General features: G+C 38.2%; 2 protein-coding genes across 2 annotated transcripts in view; both read right to left on the reverse strand.

Annotated features, from left to right (window-relative positions):
• The window catches only part of impg2b (interphotoreceptor matrix proteoglycan 2b), a 31758-nt gene extending 14822 nt beyond the window's left edge, over window positions 1-16936 (reverse strand). Inside the window, exons 1-11 of the mRNA XM_079807504.1 lie at window positions 15251-16936; window positions 14978-15139; window positions 14776-14834; window positions 14637-14657; window positions 13041-13294; window positions 12591-12649; window positions 10733-11006; window positions 8794-10655; window positions 7960-8179; window positions 4837-5047; window positions 4568-4756 (exon numbers count right to left, since the gene is read on the reverse strand). Of these exons, the coding sequence (XP_079663630.1) occupies window positions 4568-4756; window positions 4837-5047; window positions 7960-8179; window positions 8794-10655; window positions 10733-11006; window positions 12591-12649; window positions 13041-13294; window positions 14637-14657; window positions 14776-14834; window positions 14978-15139; window positions 15251-16840 (4901 nt within the window). The 5' untranslated portion in view covers window positions 16841-16936. The remainder of the gene's footprint in view (window positions 1-4567; window positions 4757-4836; window positions 5048-7959; window positions 8180-8793; window positions 10656-10732; window positions 11007-12590; window positions 12650-13040; window positions 13295-14636; window positions 14658-14775; window positions 14835-14977; window positions 15140-15250) is intronic.
• Window positions 16937-16995: 59 nt separating this feature from the next.
• Window positions 16996-24311, reverse strand: LOC307120168 (uncharacterized protein; the record flags this gene model as incomplete). Its single annotated transcript, XM_079807055.1, has 8 exons — window positions 23647-24311; window positions 23322-23564; window positions 21056-21222; window positions 20894-20925; window positions 20617-20649; window positions 20082-20137; window positions 17212-19548; window positions 16996-17066 (listed from the first exon to the last, which is right to left on the reverse strand). Exons 1-8 carry the CDS (start codon window positions 23726-23728, stop codon window positions 16996-16998), a joined length of 3021 nt encoding a protein of 1006 aa, XP_079663181.1. The 5' UTR covers window positions 23729-24311.
• Between the last annotated feature and the right edge of the window lie 405 nt (window positions 24312-24716).

Genomic DNA, 24716 nt, shown 5'->3' on the forward strand with positions numbered 1-24716 from the left:
ACTCCTCTCACCGCCTGATTTATGAAGCTGTGCGCACCTCTGAAATCCAGGCGTACGCAAAACCTGCCCTTGATAAATGCCGTGCTGAAAACGATCGTCATTAGAATAACACGCCCCTATATATTCAAGTCTCATGCCTCCCCCACGCCCTCATTTTACGCCATGGACACTCGGAAGACGGCAATGAAGCGAAACTTCTCTGACGTGGAGATCGAGACCATCACCAGGGAAGTGGAAAAAAAAAGTTTTGTTTTATTTGGGAGTTTAAAGAGTGGGATTAAAGGCGCCCACAAAAAGGTGTACGGTGGAAATCCAGTTTAAATAGCTTTTTGGATGAGAAATTACCTATCACAATTAATTATTTTACAGCACGTGTTTTGAAATAATATGCATTTAATTTCGTATCACATCACATGTATTCGGGTGTACAATAGTGATGATGATGTGATGTGGAGTACCATTCATTCACATTAATATAATTGCATGACAATTTGTTAGATTCTTATTATTATTATGATTTGTATTATTAATGACGCTTATTGTTATTTAGAAGAAGAATTTCGTTATTATTATTATTTATTTTATTATTATTTAAAAGAAGAAGAATGTCATTTTTATTATTTTGTCAGTCTGAATTATGTTCAGTTCCAGTCCGTGCGCAGCTAACCGGGCCTAACCAACGTCAGGTAAAGCGCACAGGCTCGCAACTGGAGGAATACATATCAAATGCTTTGGTAAAGTCACACAAATTAAACATTGAAGTCCATGTTGCACAAAAATAAACACTTAAGTTTATAATTACTTCCCTATTCGCACGGGATGTGGGGAGCTCTGGTGATTTGTAATAATTGCAGAGAACGTCTGTGATCTTAATCCCGTGCAAATCGGCCATGTCTGTAATATGTAAAGTAAAAATTCCCCCGCAAATGACCTACCATATTTCGCCGAACACCGAGGTCCTGTGATAATATTAGTCCTGTGCGAATCGGCATCTATTTGGCCGGGATTAGGCGGATCGTATATAATTTTTGCAAGGTTTTTGTGTCCTGTGCGCATTTCTATCTTTATCTTTCACGAAGAATGGAGCTATAGGCTGCATATAATGCGCACCGTTATGACTTCCCGTGCGGCCGCGCGGATTATAGACTACTACTTTCACTTTAGAATGAGCACAATTTGGGAGTAGCCTAATTGCTTGAATGGTGTGTTTAATATTATTCTTAATGAAAAACACAAAAACAGAACAGTACAATGACAACTCGCTTAAATGGGCACTTTTACATTAGCTTTGAAACTGAATCTTCCGTCGTATATTGTTATTATACGAAATTATTTGTATTACTAAAACAATCAAAATTATATCTATACGACTGTTTATAATTTCATACAGCTATATAACGAAAAAACATTTTCAAGTAACATCATATCCGGGAGATAAGTCAGTAAATTCGAGTAAAATCACAGTTTATCTCGTGCGAATGCGCCACGCAAAATTCAGATGTGGGGGAGTAATTTCTAAATCACACGAGGTCCCCAGATAATACTTATCCCGTGCGAATAGGGCTTTATTTGTTGTTGTTGTTGTTGTTGTTGTTGTTGTTGTTGTTACAGTGGGTCATAATATAGCATATCTTTGTCAGTGCGTTTTGTGGTGTTAGGAATTGTTTTTCTGCGCATTTTCGCACTAACTCAAAACGTGCGTACACCACCTCCTGAGCTGGTGTAGGATTTGAGCGTGCGGTACGCCAACGTCCATATTGATAAATCTCAAAGTCACCGTGGTTTTGGGTGTACGCCAGGTGTACGCTGGAAAATTGGTGTACGCAAGATTGATAAATGAGGGCCAATGTGAGTATTTGCACTGCGTTTCTCTATTTGGTTGCTTTGTGAGTATTTGCAGGGTGTTTCTGTATTTGATTGCATTGTGAGTATTTGCACTGTGTTTCTGAATTTGGTTGTGTTGTGAGTATTTGCAGGGTGTTTCTGTATTTGATTGTGTTGTGAGTATTTGCAGGGTGTTTCTGTATTTGGTTGTGTTGTGAGTATTTGCACTGCGTTTCTGTATTTGGTTGTGTTGTGATTATTTGCAGGGTGTTTCTGTATTTGGTTGCATTGTGAGTATTTGCTGTGCGTTTCTGTATTTGGTTGTGTTGTGAGTATTTGCAGGGTGTTTCTGTATTTGGTTGTGTTGTGAGTATTTGCAGCGAGTTTCTGTATTTGGTTGTGTTGTGAGTATTTGCACTGCGTTTCTGTATTTGGTTGTGTTTTGAGTATTTGCAGGGTGTTTCTGTATTTGGTTGCGTTGTGAGTATTTGCTGTGTGTTTCTGTATTTGGTTGTGTTGTGAGTATTTGCAGGGTGTTTCTGTATTTGGTTGTGTTGTGAGTATTTGCACTGCGTTTCTGTATTTGGTTGTGTTGTGAGTATTTGCAGGGTGTTTATGTATTTGGTTGTGTTGTGAGTATTTGCACTTCATTTCTGTATTTTGTTGCGTTGGGAGTATTTGAAGGGTGTTTCTGTATTTGGTTGTGTTGTGAGTATTTGAATGGTGTTTCTGTATTTGGTTGTGTTGTGAGTATTGCAGGGTCTTTCTGCATTTGGTTGCGTTGTGAGTATTTGCACTGCGTTTCTCTATTTGGTTGCTTTGTCAGTATTTGCAGGGTGTTTCTGTATTTGATTGCGTTGTGAGTATTTGCAGGGTGTTTCTGTATTTGGTTGTGTTGTGAGTATTTGCACTGTGTTTCTGTATTTGGTTGTGTTGTGAGTATTTGCAGGGTCTTTCTGTATTTGGTTGCGTTGTGAGTATTTGCTGTGCATTTCTGTATTTGGTTGTGTTGTGAGTATTTGCAGGGTGTTTCTGTATTTGGTTGTGTTGTGAGTATTTGCACTGCGTTTCTGTATTTGTTTGCGTTGTGAGTATTTGAAGGGTGTTTCTGTATTTGGTTGTGTTGTGAGTATTTGCAGGGTGTTTCTGTATTTGGTTGTGTTGTGAGTATTTGCTGGGTATTTCTCTATTTGGTTGTGTTGTGAGTATTTGCACTGCGTTTCTGTATTTGGTTGCGTTGTGAGTATTTGAAGGGTGTTTCTGTATTTGGTTGTGTTGTGAGTATTTGCAGGGTGTTTCTGTATTTGGTTGCGTTGTGAGTTTTTGCTGTGCATTTCTGTATTTGGTTGTGTTGTGAGTATTTGCAGGGTGTTTCTGTATTTGGTTGTGTTGTGAGTATTTGCACTGCATTTCTGTATTTGGTTGCGTTGTGAGTATTTGAAGGGTGTTTCTGTATTTGGTTGTGTTGTGAGTATTTGCACTGCGTTTCTGTATTTGGTTGCGTTGTGAGTATTTGAAGGGTGTTTCTGTATTTGGTTGTGTTGTGAGTATTTGCAGGGTGTTTCTGTATTTGGTTGTGTTGTGAGTATTTGCTGGGTATTTCTCTATTTGGTTGTGTTGTGAGTATTTGCAGCGAGTTTCTGTATTTGGTTGTGTTGTGAGTATTTGCAGTGTGTTTCTGTATTTGGTTGTGTTGTGAATATTTGCAGGGTGTTTGTGTATTTGGTTGCTGGTGTTTTTTTTCTGTTCGCATCTGTTTCCTTCAGTTGCTGCAATAATTAATTTATTATTAAATAAAGAAAGAAAAAGAAAAAACAACAACAATAATAATATGCACTATATGTATTATCATTACTACAAGCCAGTATACAATGACCCCAAAAAGTATTTGGACAACCCCACTTAAAAGCATATGAATGTCATATTAACTGGTCCCATGGTCATTTTTAGTGCATGCTTTAAGCCAGGTCTAGTTCATCACAACATGGTTTACATATGTTTCATATCTAATTCAGTCACAGTTATCTAATACAGTGTGGATTTAGTGTCCAAATACTTCTTGGGGACACTGTATGTTATCTAGAGCCGATGGATATAAAAAGTTGGCATATCACCATATCAGCATAATGATGTATTGGATATAAAATGTTCACGACAAAGCTTATGACAGGAACAACTTGTTCGAAAAAGATAATTGATCCAACCTGCACTTGCCTAAGAGCATTTGTTTTCGTAACAACCAAAGAGAACATATTTTGTGTTCCGGCCTATTTGTTCATCAAGGCCATAAAAACTATTTATGTTTGTGCCATAAAACATTTCCATGCCCCCCATATGCATATTCCAGAGCACAGATTATTTTGTTCCTTTTCAACCAGGTGAGGTAACCAAATGTCATATTTATAAAGCTATTAAACATGTTGGGAAACACACTTTTTTTCTTTTCTTTGGGGCCTCAAACTCACATTTCAGAGTGCTTATATTTACAGCATTCATTCACAGCACTGACAGACTGAATGGCAATTCATGCTTCAAATGTGCATTACAACACCATAGAATTCATTCAAATTAATTGAACTGTTACTAATAATCCTCTTAGCAGATTTGTAGTCCACTAAGGAGTCCTGCTTGTTCCGAAGTTAATAGAAAAACATAAGCCTCTTAATTTCATCCAAAAATATGATCTTATGATTTATTTGGAGCATTAAGAATGTGTTTGTTATGCTGTAAGCACAGTTTGTACCGTAAAGGGTCTTCTGAATCATCCGTGTCATACTGGTCTCGCAGAGTCCTGGCGAGGAAAAAGATCACGCCTGACGCCACGAGGAGGAACCCTGCAACCGAGGCGATGGCGATGCCAACCACAAGTGGTTCTGACACATACTCCTCACAGTGTTCGCCTCGATACCACCAGTTTTCACCAACTCGACACCTAAAACAAGTGACATGAGGGTTAGTGAATTTCTTGTTTGGTTGTAGTGTTCCTTTAAGAGTTGTTTTCACAGCACACACCTGCAGATGGCTCCCTTGCCAGGTATGATGTCACATTTCCCATCATTCTGGCAGAAGTCTTCCTGTATGTCACAGATACTCTGACATGGCAGCCCGTCCACGCTAAAATAGCCAGCATTGCAAACGCACTCTGCCTCGCCTGACCAGCGGTTGACTAAACACTGGGAGAACTCATTACACGCTTGGAATTTACACGGATCAGCCTTATCACCTACCGGAAAGAAAAAAGTCAAATTGTTCATACATATACAGTCACATCAATAATGGTGATGAATTATAAATTATGTAAATAGGATCAGCACAGACAGTGTTCACAACATTGTTAAATAAAACAAAAGCTTGATCTAAAACTATTCAAAACATTTTTAGTATTTGATAATAAAGCTGAAATATAATGAAATATAAATATAAACTTAAATATTTTTTATAATACTTTTAATAATTGAAGCAATTAAATAATTAACTAAATAAATAAAAAACTGAAGTAAAAATCAATTAAATCTAAAAAATAACATTTCATTTTTGTATAAAAAAAGGGTTAAGCAGTTCTTAGAAATGTATTTTTTTAATTTATGTTGGTTTCATATGGTTTTGAATGTCATGCAGTGTAACCAAGTAAAAAGCAATAAAATATCGTCCTAAAAATTTGAAAATATGCGAGTGTATGCATATCTTATTATTATTTGCAAAAAATAAAATATATTTTTCCAGAAAATAAGTTTCTTTTTTTTTTTTCAAATATTGTCAATTATTAATTTATAAATAAATATAATTCGGTTTTCAGGGAGTCGCACCACATGACATGTTATTTAATAAAAGATTATTTTCAGAAATTTCAGCCAATTCAGAAATTAATAGAAGATGTGTATTTGAGTCCTTGTTTGCATGAATTGATTAATGTATTTTTAAATAAATGCAAAAAATATCTAAGCAAAAACATGAGCATTAAGTCATCTATTTATCGGATAACGTATAAGGTGGAATATACAATGACGTTAGAAGTATAGATGTCAGTTGGGAAATGTGACCTGTATATGCAACTGTAATGTACTGCAATGCATTACTAATGTGTTGTCAAAACAAAGCTAATTTTCTGATTCGAAGGATTCAGCATTTGGCCTTTAAAGATGCTGTGTGTTGACAAAGGAGCTCAGACAGAATTGACATGCCCACACACAGAGACACAAACAAATATGACTCACTTGTCTGATGCGTTAAGCGCTGCACGTCTCACTAGAACAAATCACCTCTAATCTGTCTGCAGTATGGAATCAATCCATCTATCACTCATCCTATCAAGGCCTACTGTTTTCTAAAGCCAGACTGGAATAACCCTAACCCTATGTCCTATATTGCAGAAGAAACCTGCTCAATATCAAGGTGTATCTGTAAAATGCACAGTTATCAAAACTTGCTGGCAAAATTCTAGGGCGTTTCTAGGATTGAAATTTGGTTGCTTGCTTGTTTTGGGTCGTTGCATATTGACAAAAGCAAAAGATCCCACCCCTAAATCTGTCCAATAATTTTGTCCCTGGGTAAATCTATGAGATTTTTTCGCCCATTTTAAAGCCTATTCAATTAGAATTATTCAGTAGCCTTTAAGTACTGGTATCAATTGAAGAAATGTTGTAACATATATAAGTAACATATATAAGTCACAAAGTCTCACTAAAACAGTTATACTAAATAACAAAACAAAACTCAAGACTACTCATAGTCTTAGGCTCAGACAAATTAAACATAAGTGACTATTGTTACTCATAGTCTTAGGCTCAGATAAATTATACATAAGTGACTATTGTTACTCATAGTCTTAGGCTCAGACAAATTAAACATAAATTAGGCTCAGAAAAATTAAATATAAGTGACTATTGTTCCTCATAGTCTTAGGCTCAGACAAATTAAACATAAGTGACTATTGTTACTCATAGTCTTAGGCTCAGACAAATTAAACATAAGTGACTATTGTTACTCATAGTCTTAGGCTCAGACAAATTAAACATAAGTGACTATTGTTACTCATAGACTTAGGCTCAGACAAATTATACATAAGTGACTATTGTTACTCATAGTCTTAGGCTCAGACAAATTAAACATAAGTGACTATTGTTACTCATAGACTTAGGCTCAGACAAATTAAACATAAGTGACTGTTGTTACTCATTGTCTTAGGCTCAGACAATTAAACATAAGTGACTATTGTTAATCATAGACTTAGGCTCAGACAAATTATACATAAGTGACTATTGTTACTCATAGTCTTAGGCTCAGACAAATTAAACAAAAGTTAGGCTCAGACAAATTAAACATAAGTGACTATTGTTACTCATAGTCTTAGGCTCAGACAAATTAAACATAAGTGACTATTGTTACTCATAGTCTTAGGCTCAGACAAATTAAACATAAGTTAGGCTCAGACAAATTAAACATATAAGTGACTATTGTTGCTCATAGTCTTAGGCTCAGACAAATTAAACATAAGTGACTATTGTTACTCATAGTCTTAGGCTCAGACAAATTAAACATAAGTTAGGCTCAGACAAATTAAACATATAAGTGACTATTGTTGCTCATAGTCTTAGGCTGAGACAAATTAAACATAAGTGACTATTGTTACTCATAGTCTTAGGCTCAGACAAATTAAACATATAAGTGACTATTGTTGCTCATAGTCTTCTTAGGCTCAAACAAAGTAAGTGACTATTGTTGCTCATAGTTGTCTTAGGCTCAGACAAATTAAACATATCAGTGACTATTGTTGCTCATAGTCTTCTTAGGCTCAGACAAATTAAGTGACTATTGTTGCTCATAGTCTTCTTAGGCTCAGACAAATTAAGTGACTATTGTTACTCATAGTCTTAGGCTCAGACAAATTAAACTTAAGTGGTGCACAAACTGTGATTCGTATCTAATAGTCCCAGTCATGATTGGTGCTAGTAATTTTAAGTTAAAAAAATGACTTCAAATTGGCAGAAAATGCTTAATATGCAAGGGAATCTATCCTTTAAAGAATCAAATAATGTTTAGTGAATATTATTGGCCACAGGCAATGCCAAAAAATGCACTGATGTCACAACTATTTGTTTGTTTTCCATGTTGTGTTATGTATGTTTTTTGAAGTACCTGATTCAACATCCAATGAATACTTGTCTATTGCAAGATTCATGGTTTGGTACGCGGTATTACAGAAGTCCTCTAAGATCAGGTACACTACTGTTGTCACGCCATTGGGAACTGGCTTCCCAAACTTCATCTTGCTGTTTACCACAATGCTGCCATTCCTGAAGTTCAAGATCTCTAAATTCTGGAAATTACTGAGGTTGGATTGTAGATACGGCACAAGCTAGAAAAGACATATATTGAAAAGAAGAATTAAAAGTGTGTTCCAGAGAGCAGCAATACAAGGCAGAATCAAGAAGGTGACTGAAGGTTCTAATTCCATCAATTATCTCATTAGTCAGTGTTCATAAAGACAACTATGTTAATGGAGTTAACGGATAGTATGCAAAGCCCCTAACAAACTCTCCTAATGTTCTACAACAACAACAACAAACATCAACAAATCTAAACTGGCGTTGTCCTGTATGTAAGTTTAGAATGTGCTTTACGGAATAGTTTACCCAAAAATGAATTTGTCATCGTTGATGACTTCCATGAAACACAAAAGATTTTCCACCGTTCACTTTCCTTGTATGACAAGTGCAATGAAAGTGAATGGTTACATCAGTCCCAAACATTCTGTCTATCATCCATTTGGGTTCCTTAAGGTCGCTACAGCCTAGTAACATGTTTAAAGACAGTTGTCATTAATGACTCAAGGCCTTCTTACTGATGCTTTGCTTCCCATAAAGTAGAGCAAGGTAATTACATAATAACTTTTAATTCCTAGCTAATTGGCTATATTTATCTAAATACCAAATATAGGATCATAGAATGAATGCGACAAATATATCTTACCAGCTCCTGAAATCGCTGCTCAAGAGCCTTGTATTCAGTAGAGCTCTTGTTGAACAGATCTTCTGAAAACATCATGTTGGTGACCCTGAGGCTGAAAAACACTATTAATGCCCTTCCAGGACTTGCTGGCAAGGCAATACTTGCCAAGTCAGTTCCACGGGCGAACCCACTACCATTATCTTCATCAGGGCTTGGTCCATCAAATGGGAAGATGTCAAATGAAACTTCAAATTCTGTTACATTAGGGTTAACTGGAGGATGAACTTTCATTGTAGTACTATCAGAGTTCACTAGTTCGGTAGGTAGGATGAGGTCTGTGATGTCAGATTTTGACCCTACTGTGTGTTCTTGTACTGAGTTGTCTGAAGTTTCTTCAGGATTAATCTTGTCAGTAGGTCTGAATGTTGGTTTATAAAATGATGGTACAGTGGTGGAACTAACAGTCTCCAAATGTTCTGAACCATCTTGAATGACAGACATTGTGGATGAATGAAATATTGTAGTTGAATGCCCATTGTCAACATTCTCTGATAAAACAGACTCCTCTGCAACTGTTGCAACATAAGTGTGCACTGCATCAGTTGGAGTCTCTGGAGTTGTCTCTTGAAGAACCGAATGAGTGGATGATTGGGTAGGTAGAGGTTCTGTGGTTGATTCTGGTACATGTTCATCCTCATCTATTGATGAATGTGATATCCGAGTGAACGGAGAGTCCTTTTCAGGAGACAGGGAAGCTGAATGATCTAAACTTGGTCCATCAGTGGCTATTGTTGTTGGGGCTGTTGTTGCGACCAAGATCTCATCCCCAACTATATCCTCTTCCGAGAGTTCAGTCACTGGGCTTTCCGTAGGCACAAGCTTGATGCTTTCCATCTCCTCATCTAGAATCTTGCCTTCTTCATTTGATCCTTCCACCTCTGTCCATAGGAGTGCAGGTAACTCTGTGATACCTTTGGTTACAAGATGATCAACAGGTTCTAAATAAGTGGTAGAACCTTCCTCAGAAACTGTATCAATGTCTAGGATTACAGGTAACTGCGTGGTTGAAGAGATTTCATATGGCTTTGTTGTGGAGGCCAGCGTTACAACTGATGCACTCACAGTCTCCTGGATCTGTTTGTTCTCTATTGCAGTAGTATACTCATTTGTAGTTACTGCTGTGCTTGGTGGGATCACAGTGGCCATAACAAGTCTTTCTGTATAGTCTGCATCAGTAGGTGAACTGACTGTATCAGGACTGTATGATGCATCCACATCTTGAGTTTCTGCTGAAGTGTAGACATGTAGCAAGGGTCGATTGGTCACATGTGTGCCCATAGTGGTAGATGCATCTGGAAAATAGTCATCATATTGTTCAGGGGCTACTTGGGTCTGCATAGAAAGCTCGACAGTCAAAGTCTCCATAGTCAAAAAAACTGGGGCTTGGTCAGTTGTTGTGTAGTGAGGATGGGTACGAATGTCTTGTGTCACAAGAATCCTGTCCAAGAATTGATCTTCAGGTGGGACATTTTGGTGAGGACGTTCAAGCTGTTCTTCTATAGATTTCCGATCTTCCTGAGGTTGGTGTGTATCATCATCATCCTCATCCTCATCGTCCGTCAAGACTTCTTGTGGTGTTCCTGACCCCCAAGGCCAGATGTCAGGGCCTAGGTGATCCCCAGAGAAACCCGAGCCCGAGCCAAGGTCAATAAAATCATTCTGAGTAGTCACCTCAAGATCAGGAGGTTCCACAGGAGAAACTGGTGTCTCTTCTATCTTGTGAGGTGTTTCTGTAGGTAAGGCAATTCCAGTTATTGTGCCTGTGATAGAACTGACTGTAGTTGCAGTCTGTATGAATTCCTCTTCTTCAAGAATGCCATCGTCTGAAACAGGAACACAACATTTTAGAACCATATTACTGCCTTTGTTGGGGAAATAATTCACAAGAGATAAGACTTACTCTCCGCACCAGGAGCAGGTGGGCTGCTTGAGGTCTCAGATTTAGAGGTAAACTCAGTGTCCAAATTCTTCAAAGACACTTCTGCTGGGGACAGAGTGGTACTTTCTTCAAAGATTATTACATCATTTGCATTTGTGTCCTGATTTTGTCCATCCTTCCAGGAATCAAAGGTGTCAACAGGGTCAAAGAAGTCATTGTTTGTAATGAAGATGTCATTGTTGGATAATTCCTGCACAGGAACATCTGGTGGTTTCTCAGAGGCAAGAACATTATCCTAGGATTTAATGATTAGTTAGTTAGTTACTATTGACTGGTGAATTAGAGATAAGCCAAAAAGATAAGCCAAACGCCCTTTTAACTTTCCTTACTGAGGCCTACATCCACTGAATGCCCGTATGTGTCCGTTATTAAAATTATGTCTCACCATTTGAACATCAAAAGAGTTGGCAGAGTGAAAAGAATACACTTATGGTCTAAGTGGAACACATTTTCCTTAAACTTCTCACTGAATTACACTAGAAAATATAATTTTTCCAGATAAATGTCCATGGAAAAATTGAATACACATAGTAAAAAAAAGCACACATGTGCATGAGATTCACACCATCCAGAGGATCTGTTCCTAGATGGTTCATTGGATGATGCATATTTGACCAGAAACCAGGTTTAGCTGTTCCATACACCAAACATTAACATTCATGCAGATTTGCAATATGTCATGTTGTATACATAATGACTGGTTGTATATACATCCATGAGTTATTCACACCATTTTATTTTCATGCAAGTAATGAGTGAGGTGCTACTGGAACTAGATCACCGTCAGTTGCACACATTGGCCTCATTCATGAAACACGAGCAGAACAAAATTCTGTGTAAATCATTCGTAAAACCATTCTTACGTAAACTGTCACATTCAATTCAGTGCGACAATTTACATAAGAATGGTTTCATGACCAATTTACGCAGAAATTAGTTCTTCTCATATTTCTTGAATTAGGTCCATTGATCATTTAATACAGAACAAATGGCTTAACTCTCTACAAAATATTTTGAGCATCCTACCAGTTAGGTTTCTAATTTGACTTTACAGCTGACCTAACAAACTAATATCCATCTTGAACAAGACAGATCAGATAAGGCATCAACTTGCATTGGCGTTTAGTAACTAGTATGCATCTTTGGAGGCAAGCATACTATTACCTGAGAGAGAGAACACACTTGTTCCCAGATCCAGACTTGGACATAATGCACCAGCCAAAACAAGACAGTAAATCTACTTAATAAGGGTATTGAAAAAAGTGCCAGTTTTGTCAAATGTAAGAGGAAAAACCGAGAGTAAATTCTAAGATTATTGCCATGTTTGGTATCCAATGTGTCTTTCTAATTAAACTACAGACTGCTCGGCCTCTGCAATAAATATATGTCACACTGAGATTAAAAACAGATTCTTTTCAATATTTCATAGTGCCTGAGCTAAACAATTTTCATAAAATAGCATGCTTACTTGTGTCTAGAGAATACTTGAGCTGGAAAATTGACTTGAATAGTTTTACAGACCTGCCGTATTATCCCATAGCTGTGCTATAATCTGTTTTAATGACATGCTATGAAAACCGAATTTATGTGCAAGGTAATCGTTCTTATCATGTAACAACAAAAACCTACATGTGATTGCCATTAGTGTGAGTCATTTTTCATTTAACAGCTTTGGAAGGATTCACATTCACACTTGAAAGTGATTGCATTGCAATGAGGTGAAAAAAAATCCTAAACTGCTGCTCTGAATAGTGATTCTGGACTGGACAGTCATGGTTACCAGTTTACTGGGTGGTCCTGCCAATGACCATTGACTCACCATCATGTCATTGGAGTCAAGCGGTCTGCTGGTTGGTTTGGAAGGCAGCAATGTCTCCACTGTGAAGCCAAAACAGAGACAAATCATATCAAATTATACTTAAAACTGCTCAAGCACAGTTCATACCCATACTGGCGTCTCAAGAGAGATTTGCTCTGAGAGCTGCAAGATTAGTCTGCCAAAACCAGAGATAAGAACCATGAAGGCTCCTTGCTTCTGTTAAAACCGCATACAGCCAAGCAGTGTAAGTAGATATCCAATCATTGTCAACATGCTGCATTCCGGGTTAATTCAGCTACAGTTTGCAATTTACCACTGTGACAGAACACAAACTTGAACCTGAATGTTTATAAGAAACATCAGGAAGAAGCATTCAACTCAACACCCTGATGTCTTGGGTTCCCTATAATGGATCCACAATGTGCCTCTATTTCTTAGAGAACGTCTTACCATTTTCCAGTTGCAAAGAATCAGGGTCCACATCCAGAGTGGTGTTTCTGATAAAATTCTCCTTGTGGAGGGCTTCAGTGATGTAGTTTCGGAAGTCTGTGATTGTGTAGACCACAGTGGGAAGCTCATCGGGATCAGTGAAGGAGTTCTCAACCATGTTGGAATGCAAGTTTATGTAATCCATGGTCTCATTACTTATTCCCGCACCATCGCCCTCGAGAACCACAGCGTAGTGCACCACCACTGCCAGGCCTCTGAGGAATGAAAAGAAAACAGTGACTCTTGCGGTCGAAAAACAACATAATGTGCTTCGTCAAAGGCTTTACTGGCTGTAAACCGGCCTCAAGACTGGAGCTGTTATGCATGAAATGACAGCAACATTAAGAAATAAATGAACAGCTTAATCTACAGTAGAGCAAGTTGGAGTTTGTCATGATGGAGCTTGCTATCTGTTCAATGATGTTTTGTCAGTTTGTCACATTTAATTGTTATATTTAACCAGTTGTACAGTACATTGGCTGTACAACTTTGTTTAACACATCCCTATGCCTAGTAGTAAATATTGAAGTAAAATAAAAAATAAAATAAGAAAAGAATAGCTTACAGTAAACAGCCTAAGATGGCTTGGTAGTTTTAGCTGGTTTAAAATAGTCTAGTTGTTCTTCCAGAACTACCAAGTTGGGGTTAAGCCAATCTGACTAGTCTCACAGCCTGGTTTAGCTAATCAGTCTGCTGGTCTTTAATTCTGTCTGAAAAGTGCCCAAAATGTCTTTAAAGCCACCAAAACAGACCAGCTTAACCATCATGGATAGGCTAGAAGACAGGCTAAACACTTTAGGCTGGTTTAAGTTTTGTAGGAGTAAAAAAATGCCAGTCTATTATCTAGCTTGCAACCAATTATACCACAGAATATTCAGCACAAGACAGACAAAATCTCCATCAGGATTCAATTCCCGGGCTAAATGCTAATTAGCTTTATGTGGCTTTAAGTGAGAACATCTCTGTTCTCAGGTGGTTTAAAGGACCTCGTGGAGCTCACAATATGCAGTTATCCATTGTGTGGTTTAACCGAGCCCTCACTGATAAACCACAGGGAAATCTTGCCATGATGACACTCGAGAGCAGAGAACATTTAGCATTTAATCCCATAATGCTTGGCAGCTGGGCATGCATTTAGCACAGCGACTTATCCCACTTAAGGTGGCAATTGGCCAGACAAAACTGACACACACATATGAGTATGAGCATCCTTTCAATCAATTGGTTTTGCAAGGCTAATGAAGCTGCAAGCACATGACTTTACCAAGAAAACAGTGTGAAAGTGATTTCAGAGCAATGCTTTATAAAACACTACACATGGTGGGTGGAAAATTCAGGCACATGAATTTCTCATTAGATGTTTTGGAGGAGATATGGGTCACGCAGCTGTGTGATATGGCAGGGTGGAGAGATGGATTTATCAGGTCCGGGTGAAACATTGCACAGAGTAGTATAGCCCAAATAATATTAATATCTGTTTTCTTCATATGTGATTAATTTTGACTTGTAAAATGAATGCATATCGCTCCAGAGCCAAATAAAAGTTAGGATACATACCCTTCAATGTCCTTCTGTGGCCTGGGATATTTTATTAAGGGGAAAAAAGAATAATATAAAGAAATCAACATATATAATTGTTCTATTTTTTATCTGTATGCACAATTTAATCATGTAAATTACTATTAAAAAAACATACCTGAATTCAAGGACAAATATTTTCTTGAAACCTGGGAGCCTTTCAAAAACCTCTTCAATCTTCAACAAAAGAAAGGATAAGCTATACACATACAATACTGTATATATGTACCCTCATGGGCATGCGATTATAGACTTTAATAATCTAAATGCTTCATTCCCGACATACTGTTTTCACTTGTCACACTATAGATGCAACTCACCTTTTCAATGAACAGCTCCGATAGATGTTGATAGGGGTAACTAGTTGGATCTCTCAGAGAATCATCATAGCTTTCACCTCTTAGCTTGATACTCAGCTCCACAATATGGTCTCCAAAAGGACGTATGGGGCGGACCAACATTTCATCAACTTCATTTCCAATCTATATATATAATTAAGAAAAGTGTAAGAGGAACTCACAATTACTCAGTTAAACAAGTTATATAAGTCTTAAGTGAAATAATTGTTATAATTATAAATTGAATGTGCTCACCATGTTGTTTTCATCTAAAATATCATTGGAAATGTCCTGTGGCAAGATTTGTAATGTGGTGGAGAAAGTCTTTTGAATAGTAGTTGTCAAGTTATTCAGTACAACTGTGATATCCTCCACTTTTGAGATAGGAGTTGGAGTGTCGTCCTCTGCAGGTTTCAGTTGGACAACATGTACGTCAGGTGTTTCAGGTACTTTCTCAGGCACCTCTGAAAGTTCAGATGTCGACAAAGGTGTCCGAGATGTGACTTCAGGCGTCACTGGCATGGCTTCACTTGTCTTCAGTATAACTTCAGGTGCTTTAGATATGACATAAGTTGTCTCTGTTATGACATCAGTTTCTGTAAGGACCTTCGGTGTCTCTGTTGCGACTTCAGGTGTCTCAGGTGAGGAGTCTCCTCTGGTCTCATGTACATCTTCTATGACTTCATGTATGGTTTCCACCACAACTTTTTGTGTGTCCTCTAGAATTCTTGATGGATATGTAACTTGTATGTCCTCATTTATGGCAGTTGTCAGTATATTTTTTTCCAACTCAGTAACAGTAAGGTATGGCATTGTGTCTTCAAAAAGTGTTTCCCCACCACCTTCACCCTTTTTAGATGTTTCTTCTAGCTTATATTTCATGCCTTCGGTTACAAATGCTAAAATGTCATTTTCCGGGGTAACAATGTCAAAAGAGTTATCAAGTGTAGCCTCGGGTGTGATTCCAGTTGTGGCCACACTTGTGAACTTAGTAGAAGTTTCTGTGAAGTTCTCTTTAACCAAAAACCTTTCAGTGCTTTCCTCAGATGATTCCTCAAAGATGGCAGCTTCAGTTACATTCCCTAATTCAGCAGTAGCATAATTTTTTCCTCCCTCAAAATCTTCAAGCGAGTTTTCAATAACTGTTACTTTCTCTGTGCCAATGTCTTCAAATACAACCTCAGAAGGATGACCTTCTGTTGCCTCTGTCATCATCTCGCCAGATTTCGTAATGGCAGTTGTGTCCTCATCCACAAGCGTGTCTCTCTCAGTAAACACATCCGAAGCTTCTGTAGTTTCCTCTGTCACTTTGGGTATCTCTCCAGCTGTCACCTCCGTAACTTCTGGGGTCTCAGTTATAATGTCCTCTTCCTCACCTAAATTATCCTCTGTGACCGTTGTAGGCTCATGCGTTTCCTTCGACACCTCATGAGTACTCTCTGTCTCAGTATCTGGTAGTTCTTTAACTATTGTCATCTCTGGTGTAGGTTTGCCCTCTTTAGTGTAGGGTGTCTCTTCCTCATCTTTGTCAAGTAATGTTACAAATGCAGTGTCTTCCTCTGTTGATACAACAGAAGTTTCCTCAAGTAGGCCTTCCCCTGTAAAATTTCTAGCATCCTCAGTTGACGTATATGCAGGTGCAGTGGGTGACATCATTTCTGGCAAAGTGGTCACATATATGATTTTGACAACACCCTTATCTGTCACAGATTTCGACAACCCTTCTGTGGGGGGAACCTCTAGCAGTTCAATAGGAGTTGTCTGCTTTGGTTCCTTTGGTAAGACATTCTGAACAGGGGATATTTCAGTAGGATAACCTACCAGAGGTCCATCAGTGGACATCATTGTAGCTTCTGAGATAACATCAACATCTACATGTTGAATGGTAACAAGTGCTGATTTACCAGGACTTTCAGTAACACCTCGTCCAACTTCAAGTTCAGTTTCTGAAATAAAATTTTCAGTGTATTCTCCAGTGACTATTGAATGAGTATTAGTACTTATTCCTGAGTCCTCAAGGGTTGTAGGGAGATCTGTCTCATACTTTGCGGAGGTGAAACCTCCCGGAGTTCTGCCAGTGGGCATCAATGTAGCATCTGACACAACATCAACTTCTACATATTGAATTGTAGCATCTACTGTTTTAACAGGATCTTCAGTAGCACCCTGCCCAATGTCCAGTTTAGTTACTGAAAAAAGCTCTTCAGTAGACTCACTTGTGACTCCTACAGGAGCATTGGTATTTATACCTAGTGAGTCCTCAAAAGTTGTAGGAACATCATGATCATATTTTCCAGAAGTAGAATCTTCAGGATATCTATCAGTGGGCATCATTGTAGCCTCTGACACAACATCAACTTCTACATACTGAATTGTAGCATTTTCTGTTTTAACAGGATCCTCAATAGCACCCTGCCCAATGTCCAGTTTAGTTACTGAAATAAGCTCTTCAGTAGATTCACTTGTGACTCCTATAGGAGTATTGGTAGTTATACCTAGTGAGTCCTCAAAAGTTGTGGGGACATCATGATCATATTTTCCTGAAGTAGAATCTTTAGGATTTCTATCAGTGGGCATCATTGTAGCCTCTGACACAACATCAACTTCTACATATTGAATTGTAGCATCTACTGTTTTAACAGGATCTTCAGTAGCACCCTGCCCAATGTCCAGATTAGTTACTGAAATAAGCTCTTCAGTAGATTCACTGGTGACTCCTATAGGAGTATTGATAGTTATACCTAGTGAATCCTCAAAAGTTGTGGGAACATTATAATCATATTTTCCGGAAGTAGAATCTTCAGGATTTCTATCAGTGGTCATCAATGTAGACTCTGAGACAACGTCCACATCTTCATGTTGAATGGCAATGACTGTTGTCTTAACTGGACCATGAGTAGCATCCAGTCCCTCCTGTTTGGATTCTGAATGAGGCTCTTCAGTGAATTCATTGGTGATTATTGTAGGAGTATAAGTGCTTTTCCATGGTGAATCCTCAAAGTTTGTGGCAATATCTTTCTCATATTTTTTTGAAGTGGAATCTTCTAGAGTTCTAGCAGTGGTCAATAATGTAGACTCAGAGACAACGTCCACCTCTTCATGTTTAATGGTAACAACTGTTGTCTTAACCGGATCATGAGTAGCATCCAGTTCCACCTCCGGTTTGGATTCTGAATGAGGATCTTTAGGGAATTCACTGGTGATTATTTTAGGAGTATTAGTGCTTATCCCTGGTGAATCCTCAAAGTTTGTGGGAATATCATTCTCATATTTTTTTGAAGGAGAACCTTCTGGAGTTCTATCAGTGGTCAATAATGTAGACTCTGAGACAACGTCCACCTCTTCATGTGGAATGTTAACACCTGCTGTCTTAATTAGACCATTGCTAACATCCTGTTTCACAGTGGTCTCAGTTGTGAGTTCAGTAGGTGAACTAGTGCTTGTCCCCAGTGTGTCCTCAAAGGATGTGGGGATAACATATTCATATTTTCCAGAAGTAGAATCTTCTGGAGTTATATCAGTGGTCATCAATGTAGATTCCGAGACATCATCCACCTCTTCATGTTGAATGGTAACAACTGCTGTCTTAACTGGACCATGAGTAGCATCCATTTTCACCTTCGGTTCGGATTCTAAATTAAGCTCTTCAGTGAATTCACTGGTGATTATTGTAGGAGTATTAGTGCTGAACCCTGGTGAATCCTCAAAGTTTGTGGGAATATCATTCTCATATTTTTTTGAAGTAGAATCAGTGGGCAATAATGTTGACTCCGAGACAACATCAACTTCATGTTGAATGGTTACACCTGCTGTCTTAACCGGACTATTGGTAGCATCCTGTCCTAACTCTGTTTCTAAATGAAGCACTTCAGTAGAGCCACTTGTGTAGGTGACTAGAGTAGGAATAGTAGTGCTTATTCCTAACGAGTCCTCAAAAGTTATGGGAATCTTATAATCATACTTTCTTGAAGTAGCCTCCTCTGGAGTTCTATCAGTGATGAATAATTTAGACTCTGAAACTATGTCAACCTTTTCATGTCGAATGGAAACAAATGGACTATCGGTAGCATCGTGTCCCAACTCATTTTCTGAATAAAGCTCTTCAGTAAAATCACTGGTGACTACTATTGGAATAGTAGTGCTCATTGCTATTGAATCCTCAAAGGTTGTGGGAATCCTGTAATCATATTTTCTTGAAGTAGACTCCTCTGGAGTTCTATCCGTGATCATTAATGTATACTCTGAGACAACGTCCACCTCTTCATGTTGAATGGTAACATCTAATGTTTTGACAGGACCCTCAGTAGCATCCAGTTTGACTTCCAGTTCAGTTTCTGAAACAGGTTTCACAGTGGTCTCACTTGTGAGTTCTATAGGTGAACTAGTGCTTATCCTTGGTGAGTCCTCAAAGGCTGTGATAAGATCAGGGTCTGGAGTGATGCCAAGCGTCATTTGAAGCTCTGCAGCTCTGGTGGTAAATAACATTCGGTCTGCAATGGTCTGTGGTGTGACATCCTGTGAATCTGTTACTGCTTCAGGAATCAGAAAACTGACTGGGTGAGGAAAGAGAAAGAAAGAGATGGAGGAAGTGATATAGATAATAGTAAATATAGTAAATATAGATCATATAGGTTTTAACTTTGTAAATTTCATCCATTAATTACACGCTGTTAATTATCTTCAGGATAGCAGGGACAAACTCCATTTACCTTATTGTTAAGGCTAAGACCATGCACAAATAATTAGTTATACTAGACTAAATAGCAGAACTTTATCTGAGGATCCTGACACCTCTCACTACAAGCCACTGAGTACCTAAAAAGGATTAATGTCTATTCTGAGAGAAGTGTATATCCTAAACCAGAGAGCACTAGGACTCTGTTGATATGACTGCAGGGTCTCATGTGGACATTAACAATGCAGATGAATCAGAGCATAACTTAAATCAACAGACTGCAAAATCAGTCAATAGAAAAAAAGGACTTTAGCTAATTATTTTGAAGTATTTATAAACACAGGGAATGTTAACACAGATCCATTGTTTAAGACGTATATTGTTTCAAACAATGTTGTAAACTAGACTGACCTTGTTTGGTTGTGGCCACATTTGCTTGTGTTGGCGCAGTAGTTGTTGTCTGATGTCTGTGAAAGAGAAGATAATTACACACTGCTTTTAAAAGGTCAATAACATACCCCAAAACTACAAAATCTAAACTTCTTATTGGTAAATGAGTTTAGTTTTCTGCTTCAGGAAATGAACTGAACCATAAGGAGGGCTCTCTAAAGCTAGCAGAAAGTGAACTACCTTTAGCAGGGACTAAAGGCACAGTATGATTCAAATTTTTGCATTCTGAAACCAGGGGTCTATATCCAACTTTAACTATTAATGGGTGGTTTTGTCTGCAAAGCACCAGTGTGTTCTCAGAATTTGCTGCCTTAGCTACCTAGCTAAATAAATTGTGTTTCGGATCATTCAATTAATGTTAGGGTTAGATTACATACGTTACAATCTGAGCTCCACACTGAGCATTTGCAGATTCATTTATATTAAGGCTGCAGGACCGTACTAGTGTATGTAGCACTATGTTGTTTTGTGCCCATTAGTAGCCTGGGAGTCCTACCTGCATTCAGGCTGCCATGGGCTGGTAGGTGCACTATCATAAGACAAATATAGGAATTGTGTGATTACACTGTTACTTTACAAACAGATGTGGGTTTTTTGTCTATATTAGCACACAATTATGGTAAATATGGATACAAGACAAATGTGCTGTGTTGACAAAGTTTGGTGTCAATTTGTGTACATTGGATTAAATCAGCAGTGTAAAGCTTGAAATTAAAATATTATATTATTATATTCATGTACCAAGATGGTAAATGTTTGTAAGCAGTTCTCACCTTGTTGATGTCATTGAAGCCACTCCTACCCTCTGCAAAATACCATAAAAGTCAGTTTGCTTCTTTTTGTTTAGTTTGTTTCAGTATCTTTGAACTGATAAGTTAAAAGTGTTGATTTGATAATTATTTGTACGGTATCATTACATTGACAATGATACTTACACTTGAAATCAGAGCAAGGTGCTCAGCTGACTGGCTAAAGCTCCGGCCGATGTCAAACACGCTAACACTACTGTTTTGACATTTTCTCATCCAGGCCTGGTACTCCTCTTTCTCGGGTAAGCGATCCCAGAAGATTTTGAAAGCCTCCCAAACTGTTTCCTGGCACACTAAAGGTACAGAAGAAAATCCAAACATACACAAACCCATAAGCATGCAAACCCAAACAAAGCAAACACAAATACTCTCACTTAAATGCAGGGGGAAAAGGGTACATACAAAAACAGCCAAAACATTGAGGATAAAGTACCTATTTTTGACTCTTTCTGAATATTTTTTACAATATATTTTTACAAAGTATCAATAAAATAGTGTATAAAACAGTCCATTTCTGTTTATTAGTGCATTGCCGCATTAGCTTTAGCAACAAGCTAACCTAAAACCGGAATCAGTCACGAATTGAATCTCCAGAGCACTTTGCTATTCAAACAATGCACTTTGTAGATTTGCTGTCCATATAGTGCACTTCAGAACACTCACTTATGAGGTTCCATTTCAATTGCTGCCAGTGTAGACAGCAGACAGTAAGGCAGCTCACTAGATTTTGGAAAGAGGAACTATAAACAGTGGAGAAAAATAATCTGCCAAAACACCAGCTATGAACTCTGCTGTAGTGGAAATTGACATCACTTATAATGGATACCCCTTTCATTTAGAAGTCAGAAATACAGAAATAACAGAATCGTTTCTTTATTTCTAAATTAAATAAAGAAAAAGCAATAACTAACATAATGGAAACATCTCTTATCCTTATCCACACATGTCAATTGTTCCAGACAAACATAGTTTCTTTTATTTCTCAGTTTGTGAACCAAAATTACTATTTCGGTATGTGCCGCATACTTTCTCAATGTACCCAAGCAAGTGGAAAATGAAATGCGCAGATGGGGTATGTTAACCCTTGCTAGACATTTTGCGGCTCCAGTCGAAATGTTCCACCTACATCTGCCCGCCATACCGGCAATGTATGACGACTACCAGAACTCAAGTGCGTAGGAGGGCAGAGGTCAGCAGTTTTCCTGGCAGAGCGAAGGATCTGATCACTGTCTACAGTGATTCAGTAGCAATGGGGACTTCAGGAGAGCGAGAGGGAGAAATGGGGAATTCTGGCCTTTCCTACTGGAACGACACATTTTGACTTTAACAGTGCTAGACAGACACCTCAGATACTTTGCCAGCCCCCTGCTGGCAGCCACACCTTCTTTATCAGCTTTAAAAGGAAAGTTCACCCCAAAATAAAAATGTATGTCATTATTTACTCAACATCATGTTGTTTGAAACCCATATGACTTCTATTTTTCCATGGAACTCTGAGGAAAATGTTGAGCTGAATATCTAGGACCTTTTGTTTCCATACAACCAAAGTGAAAACATTTCAAAACATATCATAAAAGTAGCTAAAAATGTGCACGCTATATACAGTATTAAGTACAATATATTTATGATATGATAATTCATTTAGCATATACATTGGGGACACACAACACTACGATTTAAAATTTTTGTAATTTTTTTAAATCAATGATTCACTCAAATTGTTATGGTGATTATATCATTTGTAATATTTCTTTTATATAAAATTAAACAAAATGCAATATAGACATTCACAAGTCGTCTCAGACTTTTGGACCCCACTGCACATGTAATAAAGCATCAAAGTGCACTATAATAGGTTGCCGTGGCTAAACATAATCAACTTTCCATTAACACACTGCAGGAATAACCTTTATGTAAAATGGCAACAATTGTTTCTCGAGCTGTCGTAGTTAGATTCACTAGGGTCATCTGGGTCCTATTAATGCAAACAGCGAGAGACATTATTCTCAGCGGTGGTCTCCAGTAGGGTTTAATACTTTGATTGCGTCTAACTTCACATGCTAATATGTGATCTTTAGAAAGAGCATGATGTGGAAAAGTGTGTTGAGTGCGTCTGAATATTTGTGCACGATTATAAGCAAGGCGGAGACAAAGAGAGCGTGTGTTTCTGTCGTTTCGAAACCGTGGTTCAAATATGCGGTTACTTGGACGTTAATGAAATTGGTCAGGTTGGCTTAGTTTATTATTATTGATGAAAAGTAGAGCCGTATGAGCTCATTTTTCTCGCATAATGATCTCAAAGAGCATCCATTCACACTATAGAAGTCTTCTGTACCTTTACAATTACCATTCTTGGCCGCTATCCCAGAAAACTGAAATCTCTGGATCTTACCTCGCAGGTGAAAGTAGTTGAGATGATTCTGTACTGCCTGTTGCACCGTCTCATGTGAGCAAAGTTTAACTCCATTGGGGAACAGAAGGTCTCTTTTACGTCTGGAGAGAGCCGTTTTCCCCTCACCAGACACGTAACTCTGTGTTTTACCTTTACTTGCCACCAATGAGCGATTCAAAACGTCATTGGCGTCCAAAAAAGTTGTATATCCATTTGATAAATAATCCTCATGAGTTCCAGCACCTGATGAGGAACGAAGAGTACAATGTCACAAGATTGCACAAAACAAATCTCCTCAAGATCCATATGTAGAGTAGATACATACCTGCATCAAGGGAACAGTGTCCGGTCAACAACAATAGTACCGCCAGAGCCCACCAAATGCATTTAAAAGGTAGATCAGGCATAATGATTTCTTATTCCAGCACACTTTAGAGAAAGAGTTATCAATTTTTAGTTTACGAACAGCTGTAATTTGGGCATCCTTCCTTACAGCCCCTAAAACTTCTATATAGAGTTGAATTAATTAGTCTGCATTGTCAGTACAACCTTTCCTTCTCTCAGAGGGATGCGATCACGTAGCTTTGAGCTGACGTCTCCCCATGCGGCTTAGCAGATGGCTCTTTGGAAGATTTTTCTTGCCCACTAATCCTATTTGTTAATTCTTCTGAGGAAGCTTGTCGAGAAACCAGTGATACTCCTTTATTGCCCACCTGTAGGATCCGTCTGGATGCAGACACATCCAAATTCCAGCGTAGATTGAGTCCTGTAATTTGCGGTCTGATCCACTGATGAGTTGTGACTTGTGCTCCATTGCTGCTATTGTGTGCAATGGGATTTCAATCTGAAGAGGGTTGCGATGATATCATTGTACATGCTTAATTACGCAATCTACCATGATGCTACAAGGAAAGATCTCTTGTTAAGTGTTTGACTAGATGTGACATCTTCTAAGGTTATCCCTTTGTCTACAAGTTCGCCACGTGCTGTGACCATACAGCTTACAGGGACTTCATCTTTATTGGGTTTTGGGTGTTATCCATCATGGCAGGGATAGTATGAACAGATGGCGCAAGCATGAGCCAAATAATGCCAGGTTTGGTAAGGTATCAATGGTTTGGTGGAGGATATTTAAACCACAGCTGTTCATTCAACATTTATAGAGTTAAATTTACTACATATTACTCTTTGTAAAGAGAAACTTTGACTGTTGGCTTGGCAAAGAATTGTCTGAAAGCTTAAGTTTAGTTTAAAGTCTTATGCAATTTGAATACTTGGATAGACAGAATGATCGATAGACAGACAGACTATTTACAGACAGACAGATAAATAGACAAAATTACAGACTATCGACAGACAGACAGACAGACAGACAGACAGACAGACAGACTACCG

This window comes from Gobio gobio (genome assembly GCF_949357685.1).
Source record: "Gobio gobio genome assembly, chromosome: 24".
Lineage (NCBI taxonomy): Eukaryota > Metazoa > Chordata > Actinopteri > Cypriniformes > Gobionidae > Gobio > Gobio gobio.